A 26,351-nucleotide genomic window follows, 5' to 3' on the forward strand; every position below is an offset into this window, starting at 1 on the left:
GACTATATTGTTACATGTTATGTATTCTAACAAATCACTAACATCCTTTTTGAAACAGAGTAGATAAGAAAGGCAGGTGAGTTGAGACTAAGAAAGATAGGAAGGCTGAATAGTGGGTAGGTAGGCAGAGGCAGGCAGGCAGGCAGCAAAAGGACAGAAAGTAGGTTGCAGAAGTGGAGACTAGAATTAAACACAATTAGCTACAGTTTTTTTCCTACCTACTTGCCAGGCTTCAACAATGGATCCATATCTAAAAAGCAACAGAATAAAAAGCATTCCAAGTCCCTCTCAGTGAGTATTAATTCAAATCAGCTATTCAAAAGTCAAATTAGGAGGAATAATAGAGAAGACTGGCTGAGAGATATGCACCTAACTCACTTTTTTGGTGCTTTATTTTCTGATATCTGATTCTGAGATAAGACCTGGGGAAAGCTATCACATCATCAGAGCCACATGGATTTACTTTCACTGACTTGTGTTTTATTGTTTTATACTTGGAATATATCCAATAATCATCACAATAACTAGTCATATGAAATCCCCTTGAGTATTATAAAACGTTCAGGACATTTTTCATAATCCAGTTTTACATTCTTTACATCAGCAGTCACAAACTAATGACCAATGAACTGAGCCAACCAGCGAGTATTTAAAAAATCTTTTGCAGTATCTGCCAGCATGTTATAATTAGAAAAATTTACAAACACACAGGCATACATACTTCCTCATTTTAGGGACCCACAGCTACAGAAGGGGCAACACTGACAGGAGCTGTTAGCAACTACTCTTATTAGAAGACAGTTGTCCACAGTTGCTATGACTCTATAGGGTTTAAACCTGATGCATTTACTTATATTGCCTGACAGTCTCCTACAGGTTTCTGCATTTTTGACCCTAGGTATAACACCTATTTGAGAAATGTATTTTAAAATGTATTGACAAGGCAAAGTTTGCCTTGCATAGGAAAGGAGGTGCTTCTTTTCTGGCAACAAGAGCCATATAACATCTTGCATTAGCTACTCAGAAGCTCTCCATATCAAATGTGTAGTCAACCATATATGCTAGTATCATATATGTATGTTCCTTTTTAAAATTCTGTCATTTGTTTATATATATTAATTTTGTAACAGTTTCTTATGAAAAATATGTCAAATCCTTTTTGCAAAGAATCAGCATGCACATATTCTTATAGGAGGAAACACTACCTAAATTTTATTTAAGAATGACTCAAGTAAAAAAATGAAATGAGAAAATGTGCATTAATGGAATATTTTATTTGAGGATTAAATTAAGCCTTTAGCTACAAACACTCATGAGGAAAAATAAAACAGAATTTCAGCTCAACTACTGTTCATATAATGACTGTCACTAGATATTGTTCTTACAAGATACCTAAAAAGCCAAGAGCATAATTTTCAAGAATGTACTTTAAATATAACAATGCAGCAAATTTTCAAGTAAGAATTTAGCTATCAGATTTGCGGTTGACTTTTTACATGAAGCCAGACTGGACTGCACAATTTTAATAGTAATGGCTTAATAGTCTGCCATATGGATAATATGTTTGGGTAATTAACGGCAGTACTCAAATATAAATTTAGTGTGTATAAACTAAAAAAAAGTGTGGTTGCTATTCTTAGGTGACTGTGTTCCAACATATACATTTCTAAAAGGTACTGCATGTATTACAAATGAATTTCTTCTAAGTATTTTTCTCTTTTGCATATGATATTTTCAAGATCCGTATAAAAGTCACATTGTTAGATACTATAATCAAATTAACATGGTGATATATAGTGCTTTGAAAATGGCTTTTACAAAATGGACTGAAAAATACTTTTATGCATGGACATAATTAATGTATTTTAAATGCTACTGAGTAGCAGAAGACTGCCACTTTGTGTTGTTTATAATGATTGTTGTTTTGACTTTTTAAATAGGTTAAAAATCTAAAGTAGGAGATATCTCTATATGTATGGCTGATTCATTCTGTTGTGCAGTGGAGGCTAACACAACATTGTAAAGCAACCATACTCCAATAAAAATCAATTAAAAAAATCTAAAGTAAAACCATAAAAAGCATGACAGTACAATCATATACTATAAGTTGAGTTGTATACAGAATTATCACTACCATGGTACATCATTATTTTGTTTCATGAAATAATTATTTCAATGAGATAGACTCTAAGGCTTTTTAACTTTATGGTTACATTTAAGGTTATATAAATGAGAAATTTGAACTTCAATATATAAGATGCTTTAAATGAAGTTTAGAACACACAATATAAAAAGTGCCACTATGTTTTGACTTCAGTAAATTTTAGATCTATGTTTATTTGCTTATTAGGTCTTAAATTATTTTTTCTTTTGATATAATAAATGGTAATTATAACAACAAAATCTAGTAACATTGAAAAATGTTCTCCCCTTCATTGATAGCTGGAATATAATAGCACTACCACTAAGTTCTTTGACTTGACTAAGGATGACTCTGTAAGTAAGCCAAAGTAGTACCTGCATTCTGAAGGATAATAATCCTGTATTAAGCATACTATAACATTTAGCCTTTATGTGGATATATCAGTCAGTATATAATTTAAATTTAAAGTACATTTAAATTTACTTTTTTTAAAAAAAAGGAATAGCTGAGCCAAAAAACTCTTTTTGGTTCAATTTTTCCTTTTGAAATTGTAAATATTTATAAAAATAAATTTTGCTGGTCGTAAATAAAGTATTGCTTCTACACTATAGGACATGAGAGTGTTCGACCTTAATTCAAAATTTAGATAAAGACTTTTAAGGACTACCGTAGGCACTATAGAGTTTAGGAGCAGTCACTATGTTTAAATTGAATAACTGATCCGTTTCAAAAAGGGCTTGGTTATGAACTTGGTAGGTTCTCTAGTGGCTTGTTACTTTTGCTGTTTTAGGGTAAGATCAATTTTCTAAAGGATGTTGGAGCTCATATATGATTATGCCCAAAGAATAAAAAAATAAGAAACCATCTTCCAAATTAAAAAAATTCATATTTTTGTGTGTATAACACAAATTCACAGATTTTAAAAGTACAGTTAAAAGATATCTACTTTTTAAATGCTGTATTTCAAATAGAGAAGATATATAGAGTGGCGACTGAATATTACTTTTGAACTGTTAATCAGAAATTAAATAAAACATTTCATAAAAAAAAGAAACAGATTTTTATATCTAAGATACAATTTATTCCCTGTATGCTTTTATTAGGTGAAAGTTAACTACTTCATGTTACAAAATAGTCATTTTTAAACTACTCTTAAAACAAAAAAGTTAATATACAGCTGAGATCAACATCAATTACAGCAGTTTTTGACAATATCAGTCCTTAAAGAGAGTAGTAAAAGAAAGATTTGATTTCTATACAGTCAAAACAATTAGACTGATTAAACCATAAAATAATTCATTTTGATTCATGCATTGCATATATTATACTGTTTTTCTTTAACAGTTACTTTAGTCTATTGAATTAAATAAAAGCAAAGAATTGATTTCTTGTGATTATGCAATCTAAACTTGTTATAAGTCAAATGGTAAAGGCAGGTGTAATGAATACCTGAGGAAGATTTTGAAAGTGTTCTTCCCTAAGAATAACAAAATTATTAGAGATAATTCCTTCTAATAACTGTTTTTTTAAGAACAGGAGAAAAGAAACATATTCAAATAGTTATAAATCAGTAAACTATCATTAGAGCTGATTCCAAACATTCTTCCCTTGAGAATTAATTAACTTTCTGCAATGAAGACAGAATCTATTTTATCTTACTTTGAAACCAACTGTCAGTGGCTGGTTGGGGTAGTGCATTAGAACAAAGCTCAGAGGGAAATTCTGCAGTCCTAGATGATCTATCTATATGTCTGCAATGGGAGCAAGAGAGAAATGGTGGTGTCCGTGTTGAGGATTTGCTGACCTTGTTTTTATACACTTTCTCTTAATCTCAGAACTATTTCATAAAATTGTCTGTCATTATGGGTTCAAACATACAACATAAGCAATGACAAAAATTCCTGTGTGTTAGAGATCTCTCTAACTAAACTTTAATAAAATATGGTATGTTATAAATATTATTAAGTATAACATATTTAGAGTTTATCCCTAAGATAACATATAGTGGCTAACTGGATGTAAGAAAAAAAAAATCCACAGGTTATATCTGTATGAGTGTTCCTATGAAGATACTTAGTTGTAACATTATAGTGATTTATTCTTGTAATTTCCTCTACAAGGTGAATTACAAATTACTCTTATACTGGTTTCCCATGGTCTGAACATTCTGAGAAATGGCAAATTCTCAGTTATAAATAAGTTTAACATTAATCATGCTTCTTTTCAAAGACATGATAGTTAACTTCAAAAGCCCTGCTTAAAATTAAATTTCATTGTCTAATGAGTTATTTTATGATAAATTCCACTGCTAATTTGTTTCTGAAGGAATGTCCATATATTCAGAATATTTGTATGTATTGTTTAGTATTTCCCTATTGCTTACATTTGATAAATTAAATATCAAAAAAATTCATGTAACAGCATATAGATTAGATTTTTTTACTATAGTTCTAGTTAAAAATATTAACTATAATAATAGAGTGTATTTTATTCTGTAGTTTTTAAAGAGATTCATTTTTACAGATGATTAATTTGTCACACTATGACAATTGATCACAACTCTTTAACCTGTTAGGTAACATAAAAGTATAATGTTTTTAGATGGGGATGTTATATTATAGACAATAAAGTCTTAAATATTTCCATCATTAAGTGTTATACCTAATAAAACGTCAAACTTAGTAATGAACTTTCATTTCCATATCCTTAAAATCTGAAATGGTAAGTAAATTTTCTCTATTAGTTTTAGTAAAAACAGTTTCAAATCTTAAAAGAAGGCAATCCAATGATAGTATCAACTTTTTCTTATCTAACAGTTGGTCTCTGATTAACATTAAATTGAAAAATATGAATAAAATAAGTTAAAGATTGACAAGGTATCCTAAAATAACATTTGAGGCACTGTATTTTCATAATTGTAAAGCAGTTATTTTTTTTTAATAACTGAGAAGCAATCCTTAACCTTTATGAAAAGATTTTCCTTCTAAAGCCTGAAATTCAGCAATATAATGTAGAAACATCAGACATGCAAAACACCTAGCAAGCTCTAGGAAACCAAAAATCTGCAAATGATGATACATATTGTACTATAGAAAGCAGACCTTCCTAACAAAATATGGTTCACAGTAAGGCTTAAGGCATATGATATTTTTCTGAAGAATTGTTATTGGAGAGTTATCCAGAGTCTGAATGCTAATATGATGAAGTTGACTGGATCATTAAAAAAATGAAAAAGGAACCATGTACATTATCTTTTAGGTCTTTGGTCTTCAATAGACATATCAGATATATACACAGTCCTTTTTCTTTGGGCCCAGAATACAAGTAGGATTTAATTGTGTGCTAACTACTCTATATAACACAAGCAATTACCTATTGTGAAACAAAAATAGCTATAAAGCAGGATTTCAATTCCAGTCAGAAATTCACCAAATTATGCCACAAGGAATGTTATTTGCACAACTTTTCTCAGTGCAACATCGCCATCGTAAAAGGTGGCAATGATAATATTACTACCTTTAAAAATGTACAAATTATTTTTATTAGAGATAATAGTACATACTGACTTTGATAGTTTTCTTTCCATAACGCAAAACAAAAGGAATGTATTGAAATTAGGTGATATCTATAATTATTAAACTTTAATCAATGCATTAAGAAACAGGTAGCTGGTGATCGAATGCGTAAGTTGCTCTTTCCTTACTGTATTTTTCAGACCACTTACGAGTTAGATCTAGATAAAGACTTGGTTTATGAGGCCGGTAATCCAGGTACACGGTATTACTGATTCTTTTGGGAACAGCTTTTTCAATCTGAGTTCCTTCATGCCACTCATTAAAAGAGGTGATGGAAATTATACTGGGGTGGGCTTGGAGTGCAGCACTCAGAGCATCCTCATAATATTTCCCATTGACTCGGTTGCGAGTGTTTTGAGTGTTCCACGGACGGATGCTGGTATCTATGTATCCTGGGCCCACACTTGGGATGAACATTAGGTCGAACTGATCACAAAAAAATTTTAGCTTAGCCCAGTTCTCATAGGATGAGCCGTAAGTAAAGCCATTTGTGGCAAAATACGTATAAATCCCATCAAAACCACCTCGAAGAATTTCATATCTATGTTTTTTTTCTACTAGAAGTGCAATAAACAATGCATCATAAGGAGAGTTGCGAATGCTCTGAGACCCTGAGCTGGTTAACAGATTGGCCCATTTTTCAGCTGTTGTGATATAGGAATCATAGACATAAAACAGTGGAAGAGCACTGCCATTCTTAGTCTTGTACCTGTAAAAGGCAGGATGATTTCCATATCTAGAATACAAACATATATGAAAGCAAAATGAATATTCATAACTCAGTTGCAATAGACAATAATTGTTTATGTATTGAAAATGAAGGTAATTAGTGCAGTTTAAGCACATTGTTCACCTTTGGGGAATTAGCTATATAAGTGTAAACATTAAAAATGCATTTTTAATTTTACACATTGAAAAATGAGATACTGGATACATTAAGACATTAACAAACAAGAAATTATACTGAGGTTTAGAAATGATGACTAACACAATAAAAAGCCCATTTTCTACATGAAAATACTGGTTTTTTTGTATAAGTGATAAATGTCCCACTGTTGCTGACATGTGTTTTGTAAGAATATGGCAGCTGTCACAGACTATTAGTAAACCCTTAAACAAAATGAAACTGTATTAATAAATTCTTTCCTTGTAATCATACTAAATGAAAATATTAGCTGTGGATCTACCATATCTAATAGCAATTCAAAATTGCAAAAGCAATTCACATTTCATACTCTGAACTTGCTTTTAAAAAGACAACTCTATATTCATAAGATTTGCAGAATACTAATTTAAATGTCAGATGACAGAAATCATAGTCTAATATACACATAAAACAGTAAAAACAGGAACCTGTAACTATTCATACAGAAAGTAAATTATAAGGAAATTCAGAAATGTTCTTTCAAATGATTGCAGTATTCATTAAAAAATTAGTTTAAACTAATTTTAATATGTCATACTGTAAGTCATTCAAATCTCTCAAATATAAACATACTTTTCTTATAACAGTAATTATCATCGGATCATATAACAGTAATTATAGGACAGAAGAAACTCACTTGTCTATAATGTATCTGATATTTTGGTACATGTTTTTATCATCTCGATTCTTATATGGTTCAATGTGAAAAGTGACCTAAAACAAAAAATATTGATTAGAGAAAAAATTATGATGTAAAAATAAAAAGGAAATCATATTCCATATTTTTAATAAACTTAATAACCTTAATTTAAGATGAATGCATTTTTTATTAAAGTATAGTTGATTTACAATGTGTTAATTACTGCTGTACAGTGAAGTGATTCAGTTATACATATATACACATTCTTTTTTATATTCATATTCTTTTCCATTATGGTTTATCATAAGATATTGAATATAGTTCCCTGTGATATACAGTAATACTTTGTTGTTTATCCATTCTGTATATAAAAGCTTACATCTACCAACGCCCTCCCCTGGCAACTACCAGTCTGTACTCTATGTCCATGATCCTGTTTCATAGATAGGTTCATCTGTGTCGTATTTTAGATTCCACATGTAAGTGATATCATATGATATTTGTCTTTCTCTTTCTGACTTCATTTAGTATGATAATCTCTAGTTGCATCCGTGTTGCTGTAACTGGCATTATTTCATTCTTTTTTTTAAAGGCTGAGTAGTATTCCAATGTATAAATGTACCACATCTTTATCCATTTGTCTGTTGATAGACATTTAGGTTGCTTCCACGTCTTGACTATTGTGAATAGTGCTGCTATGAACATTAGGGTGCATGTATCTTTTTGAATTATAGTTTTGTTTGGATATATGCCCAGGAATGGGACTGCTGGATCATATGGTAATTCTATTTTTAGTTTTCTGAGGAACCTCCATAGTGTTTTCAACAGTGGCTGCACCAACTTACATTCCCACCAACAGTGTAGGAGGGTTCCCTTTTCTCCACACCCTCTCCAGCATTTGTTGTTTGTAGCCTTTCTAATGATGGCCATTCTGACAGGTGTGAAGTGGTACCTCATTGTAGTTTTGATTTGCATTTCTCTAATAATTAGCGATGCTGAGCATCTTTTCATGTGCCTACTGGCTATCTGTATTTCTTGTTTGGAGAAATGTCTATTTAGGTCTTCTGCCCATTTTTGGATTGGGTTGTCTTTTTTGTTGAGTTGTATGAGCTGTCTGTGTATTTTGGAAATTAAGCACTTGCCGGTTGCATTGTTTGCAAATATGTTCTCCCATTCTTTAGGTTGTCTTTATTTTTTTTAATAAATTTATTTATTTATGGCTGCATTGGGTCTTTGTTGCTGTGTGCGGGCTTTCTCTAGTTGCGGCAAGCAGGGGCTACTCTTCGTTGCGGTGCGCGGGCTTCTCATTGTGGTGGCTTCTCTTGTTGTGGAGCACGGGCTTCAGTAGTTGTGGCTTGCAGGCTCTAGAGCACAGGCTCAGTAGTTGTGGTGCACAGGCTTAGTTGCTCTGCATCATGTGGGATCTTCCTGGATCAGGGTTTGAACCCGTGTCCCCTGCATTGGCAGGTGGATTCCTAACCACTGTGCCACCAGGGAAGTCCTGTCTTTTCGTTTTGTTTATGGTTTCCTTTGCTGTGCAAAAATGACAGATTCTCCTATACCATTAAAATAGCATTCTACAAAATAATCTACATTTAATATGTACTCTTATTCAAATAATTTATAATAAAATTACTTTAAAAAATCAAAAACTAGTACTATAATGGACAATAGTTTTCAGAATGCTTGTTACTGATGTGGTTTATATATTTCTACCATGATAGCAGAAAGCAGTAACCAAAAAAGGTTATATATAAATCAAGAAAAACTAATTATGGCTACCAAAACCATTTTGTATGTCATTTATAACTAGTGGAGTAGATTAACGGAAATATCATGTGTACTGTCTACTTAAGATCTGCAAAAACAACTATGAGAATTTTCACTTTTATTACTAATTTTACTGACTTACCATTAACCATTAAAATACTTTATGGCAATATAATAAACTAAAATATTGTCAACAAGAGTTCAGTTTCTATGAAGCATGTATGGAATTAGAGACTTCTATGCTACTGAAATATAAAATGCCTTTGTTTTCAACCACCTAATTAAAGTGAAATATATTTTACATTCATCAGTGCTACTAGTTTTCACATAATTATAAAGTCAGCATTTAGTGAAACTATAATTCTCTACTTTTAATAAGATTTCAGTAATATTATACAAAGAAAATTTTTATTAGTAACAAAGTAAGGTCAATTTTGTTTGTGCAGTATATTGTAAGTATGGCTAGGGCAGTTAGATTTTGCAGTAGCTCTGGTATGTATGTGCTTTTTAACTTCAACTGAAAGAAAAGTGGCAAGGGTATAGGTATTTTCATACTCTTATATAATGTAACCTTGGGTAATCTCCCTTTAGCTGTAACATTTCCTAAGTAAGTTTCCATTTTATACATAAAGGACACCAAATTTAAGCAAATATCCTATATTATAATGAATTTGCATTTGAAGTTGCAAACTCTACATGGCTTCCTTCTTTTTTGTAAAGTGCAGATCAATACATTTATAGTAATTCAAAAAGCCACTATTTTATACAATACTTAATAAGTTAGAAATATGAGGGAAAATATTAATTGCAATAATATTACCTTGTAGGCTTAGTGAATAAATAATGTGATGTATCACCATTCCACTGTTCCATTTGGAAAAATCTATTAGACCAATATACTATAATGACTTTAGAATGCTATATACAAAATCAAATGTTTGCATTATCTTTAGATGGGGAAGTAAGACTCCTATAAGTGTTCCCTCATTTCATGCTTCTAATTTTGACCATGCACCCAAAGTGTACTTCCTAAAGTGAAAGTCTGACGATCCTGGAGAGTAATATTAGCAATATGATGACATAAAATGTTCCTACTATTTATTCCTTTTTAAATCAACAAATTGGACATTCATACATGAGGAAAAGTGCCTTTGTGGTGTTCTGGGACCTAGTGTCTTATTCCAAGGAACACAGGAGTTGTCTCACTCACCACAAAGATGGTAAGAGACAAACGTCTGCTCGAGGTGGGGAACCAGAGGAGCCAGCCAAACTGCCTAGACCCCTTTTGTTCTTGCCAGGCAAAAAACTGTGTCAGTAAAGACCCAGGCAGGCACTCACATACAAGACAGAGAACTTGCAGAAGTCTAGACCTCCCAACGGGAAACTCCAGCACATAACTGGAGACAAAAAAAAAATCTAGTTTGGTTGCAACAGAAGGCAGTAGAGAAGCTTTCTTGGCACCATGCCTCTGCCCAAAGAAACAGTGAAAGGGGAAAAGGAAAGCAGTGAGTGCCCAGCTATCCCAGCTAGACTGGAAAAATCATTTCTCCACCAGCAACTGGAGTACTAAGATGGGAGCTTTAGAACCAGGGGTAGGGAGGATATTAGGAAAGATGCAAGTTAGAACTTCAGTTGGTGGGAAAGGGATTGTTCTTAGCAGAAGTCCACCTAGGAGCCACTGGGATCACCCTACTGGATCTGCAGGTGCCCCCAATGTACCCAGTGGTAAACCCACTTTCCCCCCACTCTATGTTTGCTCCTTGTGTGGGGTCCCAAGTGCCAATGCAAGAGAAAGCTCCAGTAGACTGAGAGCATGCTCAGAAACCATGAACTTGAGCTATAGCAACCTTTTAGAAAACAAGAGAGGTTTCCAATAGCCAGCCTGGTGAACTGTAAGAAACAGAGATGGCATAAATGTTTAAAAACTCACCCAAAAGAGGGAACAAGAAGACTGGAGCAGGTATAAATTCACAAAAACAGTAAAAACTTGGATAATATCAACACTATAGAATATAACATACCATCTGCTGAAGGCAACAAGAAAAGAGTTAAGAAGGTATCTACGACTTTATATGCAAAAACAACAATGCAAATCTAAAGGGATTATGAAACATCAAGGAAACATGGCATCACATAAAAATTATCTATTTCTAGCAATCAATCAAACTCAAAGGCACAGAATATTGCAACCTATCTGATAAAGAGTTGAAAATAGATGTTATAAAAAAAACTCAACAGGTTACAAGAAAACTCAGAAAGACAATTGAATAAAATCAGGAATAAAATATGTGAACAAAATGACCCTTTATTAAAGAGAAAGAAATTTTAAAAAAGAACCAAACAAAAATTCTGGAGCTGGATAGCATGCAATGCAGAGAATATGTAGCAAGGCAGAGCATATGAAGATAGAAAAACTGACTTGGAGGATAGAAATTTTGAAACAACACAAAAGAGAAGAGGGAACTTAGAAAAAGAGCAAAGAAAGCCTACATGATCTATGGATATCCATATATCCATCCATACATCCTGACAAAAGTCAGGATAATCGGAATTCCAGACAGAGAAGGCAGGGGCAGGAAGTTAACTTAAAGAATAATAGCTGAGAACTTCCAAAATCTGAGGAAAGACTTGGACATACAAGTCCACAAAGCTAGCAGATCATCTTAGTATCTCAATGCAAAAAGACATTCTCCAAGATATTAAAGGCAGGCAAGGGAAAAAAAAGAAGAGAACTTACAAAAGGACTGCCAATAGCGCTATCAGCAGATTTCTCTGTAGAAATTCAATAGGTCAGAGGACAGTGGAATGACATATTTGAAGAGTTGAAAGATAAAAATGGCCAGCCAAAACTACTTTATCTAGCAAAGTTATCCTTTAGATATGAAGAAGTAAAGCCTCTCCCAGACAAACAAAATCTGAGGGAGTTCACCACTATTAGATCTGCCTTGCAAGAAATGCTGAAAGGAGTTCTTCAAGCTGAAATGAAAACATAAAAAATTACAAAATACTCTGGTAAAGATGAGAAACATACAGCCAGACTTAGAAAACTATAATTCTGTAGGAGGATGGTGTGTTAACTACTCAACTATAGTATAAAGGTTAAATGAAAGTAGGAAAAATAACTATACCTACTATAAGTTAATAAATAATATAAAAAAGAGGTAAACTGTGGCATCAATATGCAAAAGGGAGGAGCAAAATAATGGATACCTGAGGGGTTAAAGATAAGTTTCTATAAACCTAAAATGGACTGTTTTATGGAACCCCCCCCCTTGATAACCACAAAGCACAAATCTAGAGCAGACGCACAAAAGGGGGGGGAAAAGAGCATAGCACCATGAAAAATAACCAATTTACAAATGTAGGCAGACAGAAAAAGAAATAATGGAAATACAAAACCAGACTGCAGTTGATAAGATTACATATTAATAATTGCTCTGAATGTAAATGGATTGAATTCACCAATGAAAAGGCACATAGTGACTGGATGGATAAAGAAACAAGACCAAACTGTATGGTGTTCTTAAGAGATCCCATTAAGCTTTAAGGATGCACACAGACTCAAAGTGAAGGGGTGGAAAAGATTATACATGCAGGTAGAAACTGCAGTGGAACATAAATTTCAGAATGTAAACTTAAACGGGGATGAAAAATTAAATGACCAAGTAGAAGCTAACTTTTTATGGAAATGTTTCCATGTGCTGTGACAATTATTTTTGTGTTTCTTCTGGTTATTTTCCTCCATATCAACAGATCTTTATAATTCACTGTACTTAAGATGATTACTGTTATCTTTCTTTACAAAATTATGTCTCAGCAATTGTCAAATGTTTTTGTTTCTTTGTAGTTTTACTTTATAATTTTATTGACGTAAATATATCTCTGTTCTAGTAGGAAAAATAAATGGTTCTGGTGATGAGGGTGATGTAGGAAGATCCTGAACTTACCTCCTCCCATAGACACACCAAATCTACAGCTAAATATGGAACAATCTCCTCCAAAAAGAACCTGGTGGAGTGACCCCATCACATCTGGCAAACGAGAGGGAAACCACATCAAAGCAGGTAGGAAAGGCTGAGATACAATCTCACCATAAAGCCCATCCCAGCAGTGACATACAATCAGGAGAGAACTCAAAACCCAGAGCTTCTCCCTGAAGAACAAATAGCTTGTATCCCACATCTGGCATACCAGTTTCTAAGACAAGCCCCTGAAAGATGAGTCCCCAAAATATCTGGGGACTCATGAATAGCCAAAGGGATGTAGCTCTTAAAGAGCTTGCATGCAGACTCATCCATCCCAGGACCAGTGCAGAAGAAGCCCTTCAAAGAGCACCCAGATTTTACGTAAAATAAACTCATTTGCTAGTTTTAAAAGCATTGGTCTGAGAGGCAAGGGTCTGCTGGGATATTCTATGGGGAAAGAGGCTGGAGGGTTCTATCTTCCTGTTCACCCTCTGCTTGTTAAAGCCAGCAGGTGCCATTTTTTTACTTTCTTTTCCTTTTTATCTTTTTCTTCTTTCAGCAGGTGCTGTCCCTGTACTCTCCATCTGCCCCACTCCATGTAGTGGGTGTCACTGTTGAGCTCTTCCTCTGTCATGCTCTAGAGCACCAGTATTTCCCAGAGGGGAGCTTCTACCTGGTGACCTACATTTTGCAGCTGCCACAAAGGGACACCTCTTGATCACATGGACCTGGAGGCCAGGGGAGCTTGTGTCCTGGGTCCTATGGGACTGTAACAACAGACAGTTTTTGGTAGAGTACCACTCTTATGGCATTGCACAGATATCCAACTGAAACATACCCACAGTCTTTCTGAGAAACAGGCCTACTTCCTTCTATAGCAGCTTTGGTCTGTGGGGCAGGCTTCTGGTTTTGCACACTTATAGGAGCCTACAGAGGTACTCTCAGGGAAGGGAGACAGTGGGCACAATCTTTGCACTCTCTCTCTGCCTTGCTCCAGATCACTGTTGTCTTCAGAAAAGGAGTTATATTCCTATATCCTTGGCTGGTGCCCTGATTTTTGTAGCTTGCCAGGGGATGCCTCTATATCATTTGGCTCTGGTGGTCAGGGGGAGCTTCAGGTTTGGCACAGTTCCAGAGTCTACAGAGGCACTCAGGGTATGGAGGTCAGAGAATGCCATCTTCTTGCTCTCCCTCTACCTCGCTATAGCTCACTGGTATCTCCCAGAAAAGAACACTTAACTGGAGCCCCAATTTTTATGACTGCCACCCAGCAAACACCCCCAGATCACCTGGCTCTGGTGGCCAGCAGGGCTTACACTGTGGTCCTACAGTTCTGAATATATTTGCACTTGTAAAAATCTGCTGGCTGAGGGTCTAAATTCTAATCAGCCTGAATCTAGGTGCTACCTAAAATCCTCTCCTTAAGGACGGTGACTGGTCTCAGCACACTTCAACTACTAGAAGCTATTAAAAATAAAATAGGCTGCTTAGACAACTACAAAAGTTTGAGACTATCATTCAGCCCTTCCCTAGCTCTTGGTTAAGTTCATCTCATATGCAAGGCCAATGCTTTAAGACAGAGAGAGGTGAATGTATCATCAAATGCATAGAAACCAACACAGAGAGTCAAGCAAAATGAGGAAATAGAGGAATATATTCCAAATGAAAGAACAAGATAAAACCTCAGGGGGAAAAACCCTTAAAGAAACAGAGATAAGTAAGTAACCTGATAAGAGTTGAAAAGTAATGGTAATAAAAATGCTAACCAAATTCAAGGAGAGAATGGTTGAACACAGTGAAAACGTCAACAAAGAGAAAATGTAACAAAGAGGTCACAGAGCTGAAAAATACACTAGAGAAGTTCAACAGCAGACTAGAAGCAGCAGAAGAAAGGATCACTGAACTTGAAGACAGGGCAAGAGGCACTCACCTAATCCGAGCAGCAAAAAGAATGAAAACCAGTGAAGATAAATTAAGGGACTTCTGGGACACTTGTGTGAAAGTTAGTTTGCTAGATGTTGTCCTATAAGGAGCAGAGAGAGAGAAAGGGGAAGTAAACTTATTGGGAGAAGTAGTGACTGAAAAATTCCCCAACCTGATGAAAAAAATACATCCAGATCAAGGAAGCCCAGAGAGTGCCAAATAAAATGAACCCAAATACATCCAGATCAAGGAAGCCCAGAGAGTACCAAATAAAATGAACCCAAAGAGAACCACACCTAGACATATTATACTTAAAATGTCAAAATTAAACATAAGAACCCACACATATATAGTCAAGTAATCTATGATAAAGGAGCCAAAATATACAATGGGTAAAGGACAGCCTCTTCAATAAATGGTGTTAGGAAAACTGGATCACTACCTTACATCAAATAGAAAAAATAACTAAAAGTGGGTTAACTTGAATATAAGATTGGAAACCATAAAACTAGAAGAAAATATAGGCAGTAAGCTCATTGACATAGGTCTTGGCTGCAAGTTTTTGGATTTGACAACAAAACCAAAGGCAACAAAAGCAAAAATAAACAAGTGGGACTACATCAAACTAAAAAGTTTCTGTACAGCAAAGGAAAATATCAACAAATAGAAGCAACAGAAGAAAATATTTGCATATCATGTATCTGATAAATTTGCATATCATGTATCTGATAAGGGGTTATTATCCAAAATATATAAAGTTCTCCAACTCAGTAGCAGAAACCTATTAAAAAATGGGCAAAGGTTCTGAAAGGATATTTTTCCAAAGAAGACATACAGAGGGCCAACAAACACACAAAAAACACTCAAAATCACTACTCATCAGGGAAATGCAAACTAAAACCACGATAAGATACCACTGCATGCATATCAGAATGACTATTATCAAAAGAAATAAAAAATGTTGGCATGCATGTAGAGAAAAGGAAACCCTTGTGCACTATTTTTGGGAATGTAAATTGGTACAGCCACTATGGAAAACAGTAGGGAGTTACTTAAAAAGTTAAAAATCGAACTATCATATGGTCAGGCAATTCCATTACTGGGTATATGTTTGAGGAAGACAAAAACACTATGTCGAAAAGATACATGCACCCTCATGGTCACTGCAGCATTATTTACATAGCCAAGATAAGAAAGGAAACAACCCAATGTCCATCAACGTATGAATGGATTAAAAAAATGATGTGTATGTATATAACACATATCCCACCATAAAAATGAATGAAATAGGCTTCCCTGGTGGCACAGTGGTTGAGAGTCCACCTGCCGATGCAGGAGACACGGGTTCATGCCCCGGTCCGGGAAGATCCCACATGCCGCGGAGCAGCTGGGCCCATGAGCCATGCGTCCAGAGCCTGTGCTTTGCAACGGGAGAGGCCACAACAGTGAGAGGCCCGCGTACCGCAAAAAAAAAAAAAAGTGAAATCTTGCTGTTTGCAACAACATGAATTAACCTTGAGGGCATTATGCTAACTGAAGTAAGTCAGAGAAATACAAATACCATACGATCTCAATTACATGTGGAAAAGACAAAACAACAAAAAAACCAAGCTCATAGATACAGAGAACAGATTGGTAGTTGCCAGAGCATGGAGGAGGAATGTGGGCAAAACATACAAATTTCCAGTTAAAAGATAAGTATAGCATAGGGATGTAATGTACTGAATAATGGTTATAATTCATAATACTGTATTGCATATTTGAAAGTCCTTGAGAGAGTAGATCTTAAAAGTTCTCATCACAAGAAAAAAAATTTTGGAACCATATATGGTGATGGATGTGAACTAGACTCATTGTAGTTAACCATTTCACAGTATATTTAAATGTCATATCTTTACCTTGTACACCTGAAACTAATATGTTGCATGTCAATTATATTTTAATTTTTAAAAAAGTAAAAAAAATTAAAGAATATCTCAAATGAAAATGGAAACATAACACACAATCCTATGGTGTTGCAAAAGCAGTTCTGAGAGTGAAAAATGCATATATTAAGAAATGAAAAAGATCACAAATAAACAACCTAACTTTGCACCTCAAGGAGCTAGAAAAGTAGCAAACTAGGCCCAAAGTTAGCAGAAGGAAGGGAATAATAAAGATCCTAGCAGAAATAAATGAAATAGAGACCAGAAAAACAATATAAAACATCAAGAGGTGGTTTTTCAGGAAAATAAAAAAAGGAAAAGCCTCAAGCATAACTAAGAAAACAAAAGTGAAGACTGAAATAAAGTCAGAAATGAAAGAGAAGAAATTACAACTGACACTACAGAAATATATGTTATGATAAGAGACTACTATGAACAACTATAAGCCAAAAAATTAGATAACCTAGAAGAAATGGATATTTTTCTAGAATCATTTAACCATCCAAGACTGAACCAGGAAATGGAAAGTATGAACAGACCAATAACATTTAAGGAGATTGAATCAGTAATCAAAAGCATCCCAACCCTGAAAACCCCAAGACCAGATAGTTTCACTGGTGAATTCTACCAAATATTTCAAGAAGAATTAATGCCAATCTTTTTCACTTTTCTAAAAAACTGGAGAGGAGGGAATACTTCTGAACTCATTCTATATGCCAGTATTACCCTGATACCAAAGCCAGAAAAGAACCCTACAAGAATAGAAAACTATAGACCAATATCCCTATAAAACATAGATGCAAAAATTCTCAACAAAATACTAGCAAATTCAAGAATTCAGTAAAAGGATTATGTACCATGACCAAGTTGGATTTATTACTGGGATTCAAGGATGGTTCAACATATGCAAATCAATAAATGATATAGCACATTAACAGAATGAAAGATTAAAATCATATGATCATCTCAATAAACGCAGAAACAGCGTCTGACAAAACACAACATTCTTTCTTGATAAAAACTCTTAACAGATTGTGTATAGAAGAAACACACCTAATTATATTGACAGCAATATACACTAAACCCACAGCTAATATTGTACTCAGTGAAGAAAAAGTGAAAGTTTTTCCTCTAAGATCAGGAACAAGGTGCTCACTTTTACTACTCTTATTCAACCTAGTACTTAAGTATCCTATCTAGAACAATCAGGCCAAAGAAATAAAAGGCATCCAAATAGTAAAGGAAGTCACTATTGTCAGATGATATGATCTTATATATTGAAAATCCCAAAGACTCAACATTGCAGGACATAAAATCAGTACACAGAAATCAGTTGCATTTCTATTACACTAAAAACGAAACATCTGAAAAATTAAAAAAAAAAACCACTATCACATTCACAGTAGCATCAAAAACAAAATACCTAGTAATAAATTTAACCAAGGAAATGAAAGACCTGTACAGTGAAAGCTACAAGACTTTGACTGAAGAAATCAAAAACAACACAATATAATGGAAAGACATGCCATATTCATGAATTGGAAGAGCTAATATTGTTAAAATTAACTGCCCAAAGCCAATTATAGATTCAACACAATCTCTATCAAAGTCCAATGGCATTTTTCACAGAAATAGAAAAAACAATCCTCAGACTTGTATGGAACCACAAAAGACCTTGAATAGCCAAAGTAATCTTGAGACAAAAGAACAAAGCTGGAGGCATCACACTCCATTTTCAAACTATATTACAAATCTATTGTAATAAAAACCGTATGGTATTGACATAAAAGCAGACAACAGGAATCAATGAAACGAAGTAGAGAGCCCAGAAATAAACCAACACAGATGGTCAATTACTCTGACAAAGGAACCAACAATATATAATGAGTAAAGGACAGTCTCTTCAATAAATGGTGTTGGGAAAACTGGATAACCACATGGGAAAAAAGAAAACTGGACCCCTACCCTTACACCACTCATAAAAATTGCCTCAAAATAGATTAAAGATTTAAACATTTAAACATAAAACCTGAAACTGCAAAACTCAGAAGAAAATAGCTCCATGACATTGGTCATATTAATGATATTTTGCATATGACATCCAAAGCACAAACAGTGTACAAAATTTAAAAAAAGTAAGTGGAACTAGATCAAACTCCAAAGTTTATGCAATGCTAACGAAACAACTAACAAAATGAAAAGGTAACTACAGAATGGTAGAAGATATTTGCAAACCATGTGTTGGATAGGGGTTAATGTCCAAAATTTATAAAGAACTCATACAACTCACTTTTTAAAAATCTGATTAAAAAATGGGCAGAGGACCTGTAGAGACTTTTTTTTTCCAAAGAAGACAACAAAATGGCCAACAGTTACATGAAAAGGGGCTCAACATCACTAATCATAAGGGAAATGCAAATCAAAACTAAAATGACATAGTCATAAAAACAGATGTGAGGTGCTATCATCAAAAAGATAAGAAATAAGTGTTGGGTGAGGATATGGAGAAAAGGGAACCCCTTTTCTTGCCTTGGGTAGTTCCTTCAAAGAAATGAAATCACCTGCACCCCCATGTTCATTGCAGCATTATTTACAATAGCCAATACATGAAAACAATGGTAAGAGTCATCTATGGCTAAATGGATAAAGAAAATGTGGCGCATACACACACACACGATGAAAAGTTATTCAGTCATGAGAAAAATGGAAATGCTGCCATTTGTTTACAACATGGATGGACCTTGAGGTCATTATGCCAAGTGAGATGGATTGGACAACGAAAGACAAATATTGTATGATATCTCTTATAGTGGAATCCAAAATAAACTTGAAAAAACAGAAAGGAATGGTGGTTACCAAAGGCTAGGAGGTAGGGAAATGAAAGCGATTTTGTTTAAAAATATATACTTGGGGCTTCCCTGGTGGCGCAGTGGTTGAGAGTCTGCCTGCTGATGCAGGGGACATGGGTTCGTGCCCCGGTTCGGGAAGATCCCACATGCCGCGGAGTGGCTGGGCCTGTGAGCCATGGCTGCTAAGCCTGCGCGTCTGAAGCCTGTGCTCCACAACAGGAGAGGCCACAACAATAAGAGGCCCGCACACCACACACACACACACACAAAAAAAATATATATATATACTTGCAACTAGTAGATAAATGATTAAGTTATGGAGATCTAGATCCAATCTAACAGTGATTATAAACAAAACTGTATTACATTAAACTTGCTAATCAACTCTCTTAACTGTACCCATCACTAGAAGGAATGGTAATTGTGTATCATGATAGAGGTATTAGCTATCAATGACAGTAATATTGCAATATAAATGTATCCAATCAATGTTATATACCTTAAACTTACATAATTTTATGTCAATTATACTTCAATAAAATGAAAACTTAAGCAAAAATCTGATGATGCTTTTCTCCTTCTCAAAGTCCTCCACTCACTCCTTCACTCCTGCACACCCTCCACTCCCGACTACAATTATACTGAGGTAGATCTTCCTACCTATGTGCCATCATACTCCTCCTGCAAATACTTGTGTTTGTCTCTGACCTCCAGTAGATTGCAAGGTCTCAAGTGCATAGAAAATATATTATCCTTCTTAGTACTACCAGCATCTCCAACAGTACCTGCCACACAGCAGACCCTGAATGCATGAATGCATGCAGGAGTGAATGAATGATTTCCATGCAATAGGTAACAAATTAAACTCTAGGTCTGCCATTTATATACCCCATTTAGGTAATATTCACCAAATTTTCACCATAAATTCATATTATTAATTTAAGAACAATAAGGCAAAAAGGAAAAAAAAAGAGCTCATAGAGAGTAAAATATTTTTTCAAATGGAGCTGAAAAACCATTTAGAAAAGAACCACAGACATACTACATGCAAATTTCACACGGATGAAAATCTGCAGAAGCCTGAGAAGCAGATATTATGATGACTCTAGAGCAACAGGCCAAATAAATAATGGATGGTGAAATCAATACTATGAGAAATGTGATTTATATATAAAATAGGAAAAACTTGCTTTTAAAATATGACACGAAACTTATTAAAATGCAAGAATACCACCAGTGACTTAGTTCTTTCCCTTAAAATCCTGATTTTCTTTAACCTAGATGGATGGTTTAATTCAGTCAGGTTTGATGTCATGTTTTTTACAGTAATCCACCATCTGAGTGGCTTTCAAAGACAAACACTTGTTTATTGCACACAGGTCTATGGACTGGCTCTGCTGGCTCTGCTTGACTGTGGATCAAGTTCAATTCTGCTCCACATGTCCGTCAAGCTGGGTCCTAGACAGAAGGCGCACTGGGGCATGCTGTTCTCATGGAAGAGGAACACAACCATTGAAGCACATATAATACTTCTGCTCGGACATGGTTTTCTTACAGTTTTCATACATGACATCTTCTTACATCTCATTAGTCAAAGCAAGCCATGAGGCCAAGCCCGACAACAATGGAGCATGAGGTATACTTGCTCTTTCCATAGAGGGGAAGGAAAACAGGAATATTTGCTAAAAATGATACATCTATCAAAACATCTATCATGTTTCACAGAAAAAATTATTTCTCTGTTATTAATGATATAGTGGTAAATATCCAGCTCTGATATTTATAGTCTCTACGAAACCAGCCTACTCAATGACAGTCAAAAGTGCTACAGTGTTTGCTCTAGTGAATATGCAGACAAGTATATGTATAAAAGAGCAAATATTTAAATCTTTTTGAAAAATGACTTACATTTTAGTTTTACTTTCCCCCCCAAAAAATTACTCTACATTTGCTAAAGATAATGTAGAACAAGTAACTAAAGTGTCAAACATTTTTGTTATTCCTGCATGTTTGTTTATGACTTAAAAAGCACTCACCTAAATGACTTTTAGTTGAAGTTAATAAATCAAAATGACAATTACAACGTATTTAGTAATGAATATTATTTAAAACATTATGTAATCAAAACTAATGAGCTACGAAAAAAGCTTAACCGTAAGACAAATTAATTCCTTAAAAACTCTCTATTCCTAAACAACAAAAAAATGAAAATAAAAAAAATTTTCACCTCAAAAAGTAGAAAGAGAAAACAAACCCAAGCAAAGAATGAGAAGTACATTAATCAAGAATGAAGAAGAATTAATAATTATAATCATTAGAATATTTTAAAAGTAAAATCATCAATAAACTGAAGGGCTGTTTTGGGGGAAAGGGGCTAAGTAAATCTATACTAATCAAATTGGGGAAAAGCGCAGATTACTTCCTTGGTTTGAAGATTAGCAAGCAAAAAGAGTTGTTAATAATGGACCCACTTATTTTACATCTAAGGTTTCAGGTGTGATCAGTTATGTACACTACAGACCCCAGTTTATCAGCATAGAACTCACAATACTATTATTCATCTATTTATATTACACTGCCTTAAAAGTTTCACTAATTCTAGTAATTATCATTAATTAAACATTAACTTGTCCTTATATTAGGAAACAAAGTTTTCCATTCTTTACAAAACGGAATTTATTATACTTCATCTAATTATAAAAAAAATCGATGCAGAACATCAATACAACAGAAATCACACAAAAATACTATAAATAAAACCATCTTATGGTTTCGTCCTGTAATTCTACAAATGAAGCAGATAAGCCAAGAAGGTGAAGTAATTAATATAAGATTCCAGAGCTACTCAACTGGGACAAGAACTCCAGTCTCATGGTTCCTGGTCTATTTGTTTTGGCGCAAGGCCAAGAAATTGTTCTAAAAGTTTTGGAAACTATTACCCTGTCTGGTTCCAAATTTTTCTGATCATCATATATACAATCTGAAGCACAGAGAAATCAAGTAAGTTGGTGACTATACCTCTTGGCCACATTCTCCTTCTACACAGAAGTTTTAAGCAGAAAAACTAAGCTATCTTCATGCATCAGAACATTTTACTTTACCTTTAAAAAACCTCCTGAAAGTACTAAAATTGCCAGCTCTCCTGAGTTGTGAAGGCCTCTTATTTCCCATCTTCCGGGATTATAGTAGGCCCTGGACAAAAGAGTGGCCTTTGGACCTGTTCTGTGGAAAATAAATTGTATTTATCCAGTCTCAGACCTGATGCCAGAACCTGCAAGTCTGTCTACTTGCAGATTTCAAGTACCAATAAGAGTTCACTGAATGAAACTAAGGGACATGGCAGATAACAGCTCTTGCCAGTCAGATAATTTAAGAGATGCAGGATTGTAAAGTAGAAAGAGAAGTCTTCATTGACAGGAATAACAACAACAACAACAACAACAAATTCTTGCATATTTAGCTATTTCTCTTTCCCTAGAGTCCCATTTCTATTCCCCAATAACTACAGAGTCTTTAAGCTGCAAAAGGAATATTAAGATAAAACTAATTTTTCATATTTTTATTTGGAAATAAATATTTCAACTGTGATCCATATTATCTCTTAAAAAGCTTACTCAATTACCTGTACTGGACAAATCAGCCTGTGTTCCATTAGGCTATACAAATTGCAAGAAGTCTCAGAGTAAATGAAAAACTTAAAGCAATTTTTAAAAGTGATAGCAACCTGAGAACTCAGGGTAAATCGTCTCTAGTTAAAAGATACTCTAATTCATGTTTTCAATAAGATTTGCAAACACATTTGCATTGAAAAAGAATAAACTTGAAGAAGAATGAACAATCTGAGAAGTAGAATTATTAGACATGAAAATTAATGTGCAAGGACACAGAACAGCAGAGTGGATAATGCAAAAAACTAAGCCAGTATCGTGAAGCTAAGATCATGAATAAACATTCCTTTTACACTTCACTCTAAATGATTCTTGTATTACATATTAGATTTTCATATAAAGTGCCTTGTTTCTAGACTCTGTATTATGTTTCACTGATCTCTTTGTGGATACTGATGCTAATGCCATACTCTTAATATCTGCCATTTTTAAATACATTTTAGTATCTGCGAAGACACGTTTTGAATGTTTAATAAACATTTTTAAAAAGTCTAACGTTTTTCTTACACAAACTTTAGGGATAGCCTGTCAAATTCTTCATTTAAAATTTCACTGAAACTTTTAACTGGGATTGCATTAAATTTATAAAGTATATTGAAAATAAAATACAAATATTAGAGAATGGCCACTTTTACAATTTTGGATCTTCCCATAAAATTCATGTTTCTCCATTTATGTAAGTCTTTCATTTCCTTCAATAAAATGCCAAAGATATCCCTGTATCTACTGCTAATGTTATTTTCAATGTAGTTTTTCCCATATTTTCTCCTGTAATATAGGAAACCTTTTGGCTTATATATTGGGTTGGGCAAAAGGTTCAAAAGATGGCTCTAGTAGTGATTAGTTGTCTTCAACTTCATTCGAAACAGTTTTGTTAGATTGTGTTGTGACAGCTGTCATATCAATGTGAATTAAAAAAAAAGTATCAAAATTGGTGAATATTTGTGTAGCCATTTTAATATTGAAGATGGAAGAAAAAAAGCAACGTTTTCAGCACATTATGCTTTACTATTTCAAGAAAGGTAAAAACACAACTGAAACGCAAAAAAAGACTTGTGCAGTGTATGGAGAAGGTGCTGTGACTGATCCAACATGTCAAAAGTGGTCTGTGAAGTTTCGTGCTGGAGATTTCTTGTTGGATGATGCTCCACAGTTGGGTAGATTAGTTGAAGTTGAAAGCGATCAAAGCAAGACATTAATTGAGAACAATCAATGTTACACCACGTGGGAGACAGCTGACATACTCAAAATATCCAAATCAAGTGCTGAAAATCATTTGCACCAGCTTGGTTACGTTAATCGCTTTGATGTTTGGGTTCCACATAAGTTAAGCAAAAAAAAAACTTCTTGATCATATTTTCACATGCAATTCTCTACTTAAACATAACCAAAACATTCCGTTTTTAAAATCTATTGTGATGGGCAATGAAAAGTGGATACTGTACAATAATGTGGAATGGAAGAGATCGTGGGGGAAGTGAAATGAACCACCACCAACCACACCAAAGGTCAGTCTTCATCCAATGAAGCTGATGTTGTGTATATGGTGGGATTTGAAGGGAGTCCTTATGAGCTTCTTCTGGAAAACCAAACAATTAATTCCAACAAGTACTGCTCCCAATTAGACCAACTGAAAGCACACTCAACGAAAAGCGTCCAGAATTAGGCAATAGAAAACACATAATCTTCCATCAGGATAACACAGGACCATATGTTTCTTTGATGACCAGGCAAAAACTGTTACAGCTTGGCTGGGAAGTTCTGATTCACCTGCCATATTCACCAGACATTGCACCTTCAGATTTCCATTTATTTCAGTCTTTATAAAATTCTTTTTTTTAAATACATCTTTATTGGAGTATAATTGCTTCACAATGCTGTGTTAGTTTCTGTTGTACAACAAAGTAAATCAGCCATGTGCATACATACATCCCCATATCCCCTCCTTCCTAAGCCTCCCTACCCCTACCCCAACCTACACTTCTAGGTCGTCACAAAGCACCGAGCTGATCTCCCTATGCTATGCTGCTGCTCCCCACTAGCTATCTATTTTACATTTTGTAGTGTATATATGTCAACGTTACTCTCACTTCGCTCCATCTTCTCCTTCCTCCCACCTCCGTGTCCTCAAGTCCATTCTCTATTTCTGTGTCTTTATTCCTGCCCTGCCACTAGGTTCATCAGTACCATTTTTATTAGATTCCATATATATGCATTAGCATACGGTATTTTTCTTTTTCTGACTAACCTCACTCTGTATGATAGACTCTAGGTCCACCCACCTCACTACAAATAACTGAGTTTCGTTTGTTTCTTTTTATATTTGAGTAATATTCCATTGTATATATATGTGCTGCATCTTCTTTATCCATTCATCTGTTGATGGACATTTAGGGTGCTTCCATGTCCTGGCTATTGTAAATAGTGCTCCAATGAACATTGTGGTACATGTCTCTTTTTGAATTATGGTTTTCTCAGGGTATATGCCCAGTAGTGGGATTGCTGGGTCAAATGGTAGTTCTATTTTTAGTTTTTTAAGGAACCTCCATACTGTTCTCCATAGTGGCTGTATTAGTTTACATTCCCACCAACAGTGCAGGAGGGTTCCCTTTTCAGCACACCCTCTCCAGCGTTTATTGTTTCTAGATTTTTTGATAATGGCCATTCTGACCAGTGTGAAGTGATACCTCATGCAAGTTTTGATTTGCATTTCTCTAATGATTAGTGATGTAGAGCAGATGTTCATATGCCTCTTGGCCACCTGTATGTCTTCTTTGGTGAGATATCTATTTAGGTTTTTGGCCCATTTTTTAATTGGTTTTTTTTTTTTGGATATTGAACTCCATGAGCTGTTTGTGTACTCTGGAGATTAATCCTTTATCCGTTGTTTCATTTGCAAATATTTTCTCCCATTCTGAGGGTTGTCTTTTAGTCTTGATTATGGTTTCCTTTGCTGTGCAAAAGCTTT

The 26,351-nt window shown here is 34.5% G+C and overlaps 1 protein-coding gene across 1 annotated transcript in view; it reads right to left on the reverse strand.

Moving 5' to 3' along the window:
* Positions 1-1,255: 1,255 nt before the first annotated feature.
* Positions 1,256-26,351, reverse strand: part of MANEA (mannosidase endo-alpha) — a 73,936-nt gene continuing 48,840 nt past the window's right edge. The window contains exons 4-5 of the mRNA XM_004264805.4: positions 7,281-7,357; positions 1,256-6,454 (exon numbers count right to left, since the gene is read on the reverse strand). Of these exons, the coding sequence (XP_004264853.1) occupies positions 5,797-6,454; positions 7,281-7,357 (735 nt within the window). The 3' untranslated portion in view covers positions 1,256-5,796. The remainder of the gene's footprint in view (positions 6,455-7,280; positions 7,358-26,351) is intronic.

Source organism: Orcinus orca, chromosome 12 (genome assembly GCF_937001465.1).
Source record: "Orcinus orca chromosome 12, mOrcOrc1.1, whole genome shotgun sequence".
Taxonomy (NCBI): Eukaryota; Metazoa; Chordata; class Mammalia; order Artiodactyla; family Delphinidae; genus Orcinus; species Orcinus orca.